Here is an 11,110-nt window from a genome sequence, read left to right as displayed (position 1 = left end):
CAGTCTTCAGGGCCTAAAACTTGAATGTCCAAGGGTTTTAGTTGTGTGCTTGTTCTCAAGCAGCTTGGCCAAAGATAGTTAAAGAAAATTAAAAATTTCAATCACGTGATAAAATCAAGTTCTCATGTTTTCAGTGCTCGACTATTTGGAAATGGTTGTCTAGTTAGTGAGTCATTTTGTCAAAGCACAAGAGAATTCAGACTCTTTAAGTGGCTACTAAATTCGAAATTCGCAGAACTTAGTAAAATGTATTAAGTAATCAAACTGAGATGAATGCATGGTGAAATTTCAGAAGCTGCAATAATTCTGAAAACGTGTCTAAAAGTATCATACTGCCATAATCATAAAAGTACTTCCAGATAATTCTTTGGCTTCGTAGCAATTGCTAGGTTCCCTGAACTCACCTTCTGATTGTTGTTTCTTAACCAAGCTCTTGTGATGTTGAATCTCCGAGCAGCTTCTAATTTATTTGTCGTATTTCTGAAATCAGTGGACTTTCAGAGCTGCAAGTGAATTCTTCAGGTGTCTGATATTTCTGAGTATGTTGCTTGTTGGATAATTTTGCTAAAATAATATGTTGAAGTTTTACCGTTTACTGATAGTGGGATAGTAAAGTCACCAGTCCTTAGACGCCAGAGCTAGTAGGTCATATGTTATATGTAAGTTTTTCAAGTTATTAGTTTTCCAGGTATATAGTTGGAATGAAAATAATAACAGCCTATGTTTAATCTTTCGTCACATGATCAGTAGTGGCAAAGGCATTGTTTACAAAACTATGAATTAATTTGTGCTAGGTCCAGAGGGTGGAAAGATAACTTGCTTTCAAGTAGTCGACTTATTAAGGCCATAACCACGGTGGGCAAGATGGAAAGTTAGCAACATCTAGAGTGACTTGAAGAGACGACAAGATAAAGGAGACTTCATTGAATAACAAGACTACAGACAGTGAGGCAAACCTTTAACTAACTCTTCTACTGATTTTTTATCCTTCTGTAAAACTGCTAACTCGGCGAAGGCTTCCTTAATAAAAGACAAGTTTGAGCTATTGCTGACCTTATTATTCGTTCCATAATGTTGCGTGAAAATCAATATACCCAGACAATTTAGATTTCTGAGGATGACTTATTTTCCGAGGCTAAAGCAATATTTCTTAATTGGATGTACTGATTGTCCTGTCACTCCAGTATAATTCATTGGTGGAATCAATCAAAGGTTTTAACGTTATAACTTACGGACTTATTCAATCGAGGGTGAAATCTTTTCAGCCTCTGGACCCAGCACAAATTAATTCATAGTTTATATATATATATATATATATATATATATATATATATATATATATATATATATATATATATATATATATATAATGCCCTATTAACAAGGTCAGATAGGGTCATAACCTCCTTCTACATCTGTTTTAAGAACAATATCATATCATGTTATATCTCTGAGATTCTCTGGTAGCAACGGCCAGTGCTGGGTCAGCACATTTTCTCTCTTTCGTCAACTCTCTCTCTCTCTCTCTCTCTCTCTCTCTCTCTCTCTCTCTCTCTCTCTCTCTCTCTCTCTCTCTCTCTCTCTTCATCCAAGTCACTATCTGAACTAAGGAAGAACAGTAAACACATGACTACAAAAAAATATAATTGATTCAGTAATCTAACATGGCAAATGGTTTGAAATGAAATAGAAATGAAATGGGAATATCAACGTCCCAGAATTGGTACCCTCAAAATAACCAAGTAAGATATCATGCTACTATTAAATTCCACTAAGTAAGTCTCAACATATGAGTTAAAATAAGTCACTATGACTGAAGTCATGATAAATCACATTCCTCTCCATTTATATTGGTCTCTATTCACAAGAAATCTGAAGAGCAAAGGGAAACAACTTTTGGAAATAGGCACAGAGAAGAATAAATGTGAGATGTTTTCTCACGTTATGAACCCCAAAGGAAATACACATAATTAAACATGGTAAAATCATCAATAAAAATCAAAGACATAGCAGATAAAAATAATTCAGTAAAATAAATCAGGTTTTCTTGGAAACAAAGTTCCAGCTCACCTCACAGGCAGTACTCAAAAGTCCTCCAACCCGGCAGATCCTGATACAAAGCCATCTAGGCCCTCAATGTTTAGCATGTTTGCAAAATGGAATATTCACACTTCACATGGCACTCCCATCAGAGCGCACGAACGAATGCACTCGCCAGATCTTGACGACTTCCGGTGGCATAACCAGCACATTGCCCTGGGTACGATGCCCTCTTGTCTCTGTGGGAAGCCATACTGACGCTAGGCCTTCGTCAGCACTGACTTGCTGAATACCTAGGCACTGTTTCCATTTACCTTTGCCCAGAATGTCTCCAAGCAAACTGCTTAACCCCAAAAAAACCAACAATATAATATATATAGTATATCAATATCCTTCAGCATTTCATATATATATATATATATATATATATATATATATATATATATATATATATATATATATATATATACATATAAGTGAATGTTTGCATGTTATTTTGGATTCTATAGAAATCTGAACCGCTTGACAGACCCAGACAAAATTCTGCACACGGCCTCTAACGTCACTCCAGAAAGGCTTATAACTCAAAATCAAACCCCTACCCTGTGACAGACATACAAACACAGACAAAACAAATGAAATCTTCGTTTTTATGTCACCTTTTCCTTCACTGCTCTCTGGGTTAATTATAATTTTTCTCCTGATGCTCCACCTTTTTTTTTTCAGTTGCTGTCAGACGTATGATTTCACTAAACTCCTCCCACTGCAAACCCTATAATTAAACAGATATGTTTGACTGTATTAGAATTACTTTCATTCAGTCATAAAGCAAGGTAATTCAAAATATAACTTCTACCACCACACCATTCAGACCTTACAATTTTCGCCACAGAAAAAAAATAGTAGCCTAACAGACCAAATGTTTCTGTGACAGGCTTACCCACTCATGAAAAAACTACTCTCGTCGAAATTACCACATTTTTTTCAGTGTTCATCTAAAGCCAAATGTATCTCAATCATACCTTGCTAATAAAATACAAATTCATAAGTACCTTGTGGTATTACCACCATCATCAAATCTGAGTACTTAACCCACAAAAAAAAAAAAAAAATTGGTGGTTATGGGCATAGCTTTGGAGATCAAGAACTAATTCATTACCATCCGCGCATGCGCATTAGTACACCAAATGCTTCTGTGACAGATCTACCCCCTCGTTAAAAAATTACTTGCGACGAAATTACCACATTTTTTCAGCGTTCGTCTTAAGCCAAAGGTATCTTGATTAAACACCGGCAATAAAATACAAATTCTTAAGTACCTTGAGGTATTACCAACATCATATCTAGAACGAATCTCTTTCGATTTGTTGTGCAGTGAATTCCACGTAGTTGATAAAAGGTCCATCTACTGTTGAAAGGGAGACACACCTTCCGCCCCCCCTTCCCCCCACCCACGCACACAAATACACCGACACACCCAAGCACGAATCATAGAAGTATAAGATCTTTGATTTGTTTTCTTTGTTCAGTGATGTCGTTTATTCTTTTCCCCTAGGGGAACGTAACTTCCTTCCCCCCTTTATCTTCCACTCACCCTCCCCTCCCCCTTCCAGTTCCCCCTCCCATTCCCTCTTCCCTTCTTTTTCCCTCCCCCTACCCCTATCCCTTCCTCCTTCCTTCCCTCCCCTACCATTCACCCACCCATCCCTTCCCCTCTCCTCTACCTTCCCCTCCCCTCCCCTTCTCCATTCCCCTCCTCCTCTATCTTCTCATTTCTTTCCCCTTTCTCCTCTTGCTACCTTATTTCCTCTCCTCCCCCTCCCCCTACCCTCTGCCCTCCCACTGCCCATAGATTGTTATTCAGAGTTTTAATGGGCCTAACCGTAGGTTGTTAATCAGATTTTTTCCAGACAGTGCCAGGTTGGTCAACTAGCATATATATATATATTATGGTTTTGCCTGTGAGGGAGCTTGGATTCTGAGCAGGGAATTTACCTCTATGCTTTTTCTAAGAGAATGCTTCACTTACCAGGGGAAATCTGTTATATCTGACTACTGCTTTGGGATCAGGCAACCATAACAAAAAAGAAAAGGAGCTGAAGGCTTTTACTCAACAGGGAGAAGTTGTAGATAAATGCTTAGGTTTATTTTAAATTCACTTATATTTACATTAACAACAAATTTAGAGGAACGTGGATTAGCTGAGGAAGAGAAACAAGGTCCTGCTAAACAACAAATTCACGTCAACAAACAACAATTGCAAGGTGTCTAAGAAATCCACTTCAATGGCACTGTAGAGTTAAATGGCTGTGGCTGGGACCACGGCAAGCAGGGCACAATCAAAGGTGAGATTCCACAGCAATTGTCTCTGTCTTTGTTGGAGAGTTGTCTTTGCCATAGATATGAATGGAGGAGGAATTTAAGGGGGCTCTCACTGGTAGGAAAACTGGGGCGCTTGAGCAAGAGACCCACATGTCGGGGATATGGCCCAGAAGGAGCAGGAGTCTAGGGGAAGCTGCTTTTGGATGCTGCGGCTAAGATGCCTCTCAGAGTTCGATGTGAGTTCTGACTCTCGAAGGCCATTGTCAGCTCTTATATGACTTCAGACGATTAACTTCCCACTCTCTCCTGACACTCCATTTTCTATGATCACACCCACAGATCGCTGGCACGCTGTATTTGACCCAGTCATCCACATGGCAGAGCAAGGGCCACATGGTAGGTTGCTTTGGGCCTTTGAACTTTCTCCTTGAGATAATCTTCTCCACCGGCTCATCTTAGCATGTGGCAGGGATTCGTCTCCAAATGGCTTCGTTCCTGGAACAGAGGTATTCAGGCAGTCACGGGTCCAAAGAAAAGGAGATTAAGGAGTGTCTAGGGAGCAATAAGTTAGAGATTAAGAAGGGGCAAATGTCTTCCATAGCCTTCCTGTAAGTCAGCAGTATGGTGAAAACGACTGTGCTTCTTTGAACAGAATAATACAGTTTTAGTTTTTAGGTTATTTTTCTTACAAGTATAAAGGTTTATATTTTATTTTATTTCCTTCTGTGAAGCTAGGCAGGCGAGTTAGCTTGGGAAGGGCGACCCTTCATAGTAATATATATGTATATATATATATATATATATATATATATATATATATATATATATATATATATATATATATATATATATATATATATAGATAGATAATGAGTATATTCCAATAATTTCTGTAAACACATCAATCACTTATCTGTTGTATTTAGAAAATTTTAATATGCTAATATTTATTAGATTTTCAAATTAGGCAAAAAACTAAGTTTCTTTTATTCAGAAGTAATCCCTTGGAGAGAAAACGATTATTAACACTTTGAAATTTAATTAAAAAACCCAAAATTAACACAAATTTACGTTATCTTAAAAGACTCATCAAATGAGTAGGGAAAATTTATCTTTAAAACTGAGTATCAATTAGAACATTTTACTCACTTTAACATAGAACAAAATCCTAAACCTTATCAATATTTCTATAAATTATTCATTTCTAAATTACCGCTGCATTAAATTTCTTTCAACTTTCGTTTGAATGACGGTATTTAAAGTCAAATGATTATAAATGACTTCGATAGTTATTATACAGCCCTTGAAACTAGCAGCAGATACTCAAACCACATTTATTAAAATACTTGAAATAGATTATGCACCCTTTAAAAGAAAGAACTTACCTTACCCTAAATACATTATTATAGAATATTTCAAACTGATTATATGATTAAAACCAGCACCCTATCCAAATATTTGTACGAAACACCGTGACTAAATAGGTTTGGTCGACATTTTAGTTGATATTTTCTTCTCAGGAAGAGTCTCTCTCTCTCTCTCTCTCTCTCTCTCTCTCTCTCTCTCTCTCTTCCCGATTGGTTTATGATTTGAGGAGGGACACTCTAAAAAAAATCAATGATACCTTTTAAATTTATTACATTTAATTTCAGGATTAAACTTTATATCCTGACTCACTTCTAACATAAACTACAGTTTTTTATATATTTTACAAAACTGTCGTCGAAAACTAGGTTTACCAACACCATAACAGTACCCAAAGAGGGGGTCGGACTCTGACCAAGTGAGTCTCAGTTAACTAGTATAATAACCAACCAGTACACTACAACACTGAGTGTGACCACATTAAGAAGATTCTCACAAAATAAAGCCATAATAAGTTCAATGCTTAAAGTCAATTCATCACTAGCAAATAAAAATTTTAAAATTTTAAAATTCAACATTTTGCCCGTCCTTACCATGTCCACATCACATCATGGGCCTATATAGAAATATACAGATGCCTTCACGCCACACTAAACATCTGTACTTTACAACAAAATATACACATCAGAGCGAATCATACATGATTTTACAACGTCTTGTTGAGGCATGTAAGAAAAGAATTCTTGAAATCGTAATCATAACCTATGTCTTTCAAACCTAGCTTTAAACTTCATACCTCAGCATCAAAATAAATTATGTTTGGACATCAACGAATTGAAGAAATAATGGGATGACCCACGTCTTCAGATACTCAGTGACCAGCTATATCTGTTTCGCCAAAGAAGTTTTTGCCTCGGACCCTGAACTCAAATTTTGATTTTCAATATATCTTCTGGATGCAAAAGGATTAAAGGAAAAATATCCTGGAACTAAGGAAGCATCTAGAATTTGTAGATCATTTAGCCGATGGTCAAGAACACTAAAGACGTCCTCAAAAGCAGTCCTGCTTCATGAGAATGTGAACTTGTTTTGTTTATGTACCACAATCAGGCGGGAGGGGAAAGTGGGTGAAACATTCTTATTGTTAACTTCTTGATCTTGGCACATAAGAACTTCATATTCAAAAAAAGAGATGAAATTATCTGCCTGTAATCGAGTAAAAGAAAAATTAATTCCGCGTAGTTTATATATAATTATTACCTGGTTATACCCAGGGGACAAGAAATTTCATTCCGAAAGCCAACAAAAACATTGCTAAATGTGTACACGACGTTATTCCAAAAAAGCTTTGTAGAAGCTATTCGTGAACTTCCGTATGAATTTTTGTCAGATGGAACATCATACTTTTTAATCATACATGTATGCTCCATCGTCAGAAAAGTAGGGGTATGGATGAATGTTTTATGCAGAGGAAACTGGTTTCCTCATGCGGACGGTATTGTTACACTAACACATCCGTTCCATTATTCTGAGTTAAACGTGAATAACGAACAAGCAAAAATTGGAACGCCTTGCAGAGATTTATTTCGTACTACGTCGTGAATTTTTTTCCCACGACTGGGAAGGTTGTAAGTCCCAGATGGTATGGGACTAGGATGGTCAGGCCTGAAGGGAAATATCAGTAAACATCTAAGCGAAGGTCCATCAAGATTAGGCAGGGTTTTACAATTTTAATACAAAATTATACTATTTGAAATTAACATACACTAAGCTAAAACGCAACCTTAATGACCACGCAGTCGTGTATAAGGCGCACGACTCCAAAAAAAGAAAATTTACACAAAACCCGTAAATCTCATGACATCAGCTTCCGAAAGTTACAATTTTACATAAACCTTATTTCTGAATCATCAGACTACACTTTGACCGGACATCAACTATATTAAGCCTCGGATGGCAAAAATACAAAGCGATTAGGTTAGCAAACTATATGAACCGGCTCTTGACTACAAACGAACAACTTGGCTGGGTAAGTGACGACATGGAATGAGCCCAGCTTACCTCTATGATATGACCCCGAGATAGACTCATGTCTCGTCGAAGTGAAGGTCACTTCGGTTCCCGTTCAAAATTTCTACATTGGTTATTTCATCAAAGGATGCACCTGAATCATTTCAAAGAGAGCCTCTCAGATATTCAAGATAATATAGGCAATCTGCCTGACACGCTGCCGCCTGCTTACCACTTCCCCTCGCTTGTCCTGAACGTTGTGGAGGATTGTCGAGAGAAAAAAAAGGATCCAATTTTCTCACGACATACTTCTTTGATTATAGCTTCTTAAGTTCTGAATGGCCAACAACGCTAGAGTGCACTACTAATCGCCTGCTCGTAAAAGCACTGTTTTAGACTGTTCTTTAACATCACTCAGTCTGATATCTATCTGATTCAGTTTGTTTTTAATCACCAACAACTGCAGTTCGAAAATCTGAACTGAGACTGAGCCTTCAGGTGGTTTACAACTTTCACTCAGTCGTTTTATTTCTTGTAGATGATCTTAGGGTTCTGCCATAACGGCCTGTGAATGTTTTTAAAACCAGTGACTTTAAAAGTTAGTTTTCTGTAAGAGAAAACTATTGAGACAGCTATTTGTCCGTCTATCAGCACTTTATCTGTCCACCCTCGGATCTTAAAAACTACATAGGCTAGAGGGCTGCAAATTGGCATGTTGATCATCCACCCTCCAATCATCAAACAAACCAAATTGCAGCCTTCTAGTCTAAGTAGTTTTTATCTTATTTAAGATTAAGTTTAGCCATGATCGAGGGTCTGGCGCCGAAATAGGTGCCAGCATCACAGTCACCACTGGGCCGTGGCTGAAAGTTTCATGGGCCGCGGCTGAGAGTTTCATGGGCCGTGGCTGAGAGTTTCACACAGCATTATCCTCTGTACGAAACACTCGATTGCTCCGAAGAAACTTCAGCGCATTTTTTACTTGTTTATACTTGTCCCTGAAACGTCAAATCCCATTGCTATTAAAGTCGCTAGGTATAATTCCTTTGACTGTGAGGTGATGTATTTGTAACGCTTCATAATTACTTCGATAAATCAACAATCTTAGCACAGGGTGTATCAACATATTCAGTATCAATATTCAGTTTTGTTAAAACTTGAGTTTTCAGTGGCTGCTTTCAAAAATCTACCCATTACAGTACACTTCAGGCTAAGAAAGATTTGCTGGAAGGTATTCATTACAGTAGGTATTTTCTGAGAGTCCTTGGTTGTAAGAAAATTTTAAACGAAATTTATATTGTCAATAAACAGACAGTTTCTTCAAGAGACTCTGAGGTGCATATAATTTGTCATTCCCTGCCATGCAGTGCGAAAACTAAACGATTACAAGTATCAGAAGTGACGGATAAAGTGTTTTACCCCATTCTGTTATCCACAAAAGAAAAATCGACATAAAAAGAAATAAAACAGAAGAAAAGAATAAAGAAAAGTTTATATATTATAGTCATATGTAAATGTTCAACTGCATAAACGAGAGAAAAAGTAAACTAAAGTTATGTACAAATACTTCATAGGAAACCAGCTTGAATGTCCTCATTTCCGTTGTATATATTAACATTTCACCTGAAGAAACAGAAAGAGTCTGTTTTGTGAATTCATTAATATGTGTATTTTCCCAGCTTTCGAAAGGTCATCAACTTTAGGACCTTACTTACGATTAAAGTCCTTACGAGGACCATATCTACAGAGAAAGCCAAGATTGAGATCAGATGCGCACTCTCCTGCAGTTTCAGATTTGGAAAGTAAGTTTCACGAATCAAGCAGAGCATCAGAAATAAGTAAAAGATTTATCACCCATTACAATTTCATTTAAAACAATTGAATGTCTATTTGGACTCTCTAACGGACTTGGAGACGAAGGATGATAACCCAGAAACTTATCAAGAACCAGTATAATCTGTTAATAAACCTTTTACAGGTATCAGGTTTTATCAAAATTTCGTATGTCCCACTGACCTTTCCAGAAAATATCCCTCTTGTGTACTGCAAATAAATGTAAGAGTATCTGGTGAGCACTTGGGGTATGACAGAAATTCAAAATGATTTATCATGATCTTAAAAACAACTACCAACTTATGCACACTCCGAGATCAGTTTGTAGACTTGGTAGAACGAATCTCCTTAAATAAGAGCTAGTTGAGATTTGATAAACTTGATCATTATGAAAATTCCTAGATTCCTTGTCAGAATTTGAAAGGCCTAATAGATCTTCAAAAGGTGAGAGGGACTCGGTTGTTGTATTCGTTCCCAATGAAAATCTTTAGAACCCCAGTTAAAATCCTCATTAACCTCAGTAATAATGTTCGCTTCTTACAGATGGAACTGTCTCAAACTGGATTACGGAAAATGTATCAGCTGTAATGTTAAATTTCCGAAGAATGTAAGACAGTTTCGCGGCAGAATTCTTAGGCGAAGATGATAATGATTCAAAAATTTTCAAAAAATGGTTTGTTATCAATCAAAACAGTGACCTTGCACCATCAATGCTTCTTTCTCAGTCACAGTGTCAGACGTTTCATCCGGACCTGATGACCAATGCTTTCTTGAACTGAAAGATAGAGGGATTATCCTCAAAGCCTGTCCGCACTAGAAAACATTGTTTGGGAGCAAAGTTTACAAACTGTTTGCAAACAGTTTCTTGGAAACGGTTTCCAAGCTGTTTGCAAACAGTTTGCAAACTTTGTTTCCAAACATTGCTTCCTGGCATTCCCAGATCTTTAATCTTTAATCATTAAAGGGATGCTTTAATCATTATACTGCTGAGAACGAGAACAAGTATTCGGTTCTGATAATAGACAAATAATTAGTTTTGGTCGACGTACTATTTTTTTTTTAGATAAAATCTTATTGTCGACCCATCCCAAACAGGTGTGCTCGCTCCACCACACACCCCCCATCTCTCTCTCTCTCTCTCTCTCTCTTCTTCTTCTATTTCTCTCTCTCTCTCTCTCTCTCTCTCTCTCTCTCTCTCTCTCTCTCTCTCTCTAAAGAGAAAATTGACCGACTTTAACCCTTGAAAGAACAGTCCATATCCTTTTCGTCCCCAACCCTTAAAACAAAACTGAATAAAGAAAAAGGAAAGAGAAAAGGAAAGAAAGAAAGGTAGAGAGAAGAAAACAGAGAAGGAAATAGAGAAAGAAAGAGATAAGAAAACAGAGAAGGTAAGAGAGAAAGGTAGAGATAAGAAAACAGAGAAGGTAAGAGAGAAAGAAACAGAGAACAAAATGGAGAAGGAAAGAGAGAAAGAAAAGAAAGAAAAATCAAAAGAAAGAGAGAATAAAAGAAAGAAAAAAAGAAGGAAAAGGAGAAAGAA

General features: G+C 37.0%; 1 protein-coding gene across 1 annotated transcript in view; it reads left to right on the top strand.

The window, feature by feature from the left end:
• The first annotated feature begins 1,809 nt into the window (after positions 1–1,809).
• LOC136835728 (uncharacterized) overlaps positions 1,810–11,110 on the top strand; it is a 102,918-nt gene continuing 93,617 nt past the window's right edge. Inside the window, exons 1-3 of the mRNA XM_067099590.1 lie at positions 1,810–1,924; positions 9,417–9,539; positions 10,114–10,154. Of these exons, the coding sequence (XP_066955691.1) occupies positions 1,810–1,924; positions 9,417–9,539; positions 10,114–10,154 (279 nt within the window). The remainder of the gene's footprint in view (positions 1,925–9,416; positions 9,540–10,113; positions 10,155–11,110) is intronic.

The sequence above is a fragment of the Macrobrachium rosenbergii genome, chromosome 55, assembly GCF_040412425.1.
Source record: "Macrobrachium rosenbergii isolate ZJJX-2024 chromosome 55, ASM4041242v1, whole genome shotgun sequence".
NCBI lineage: Eukaryota > Metazoa > Arthropoda > Malacostraca > Decapoda > Palaemonidae > Macrobrachium > Macrobrachium rosenbergii.
Note: the sequence above shows the minus strand (reverse complement) of the source record. Positions and strands in the feature narration are given on the sequence as shown.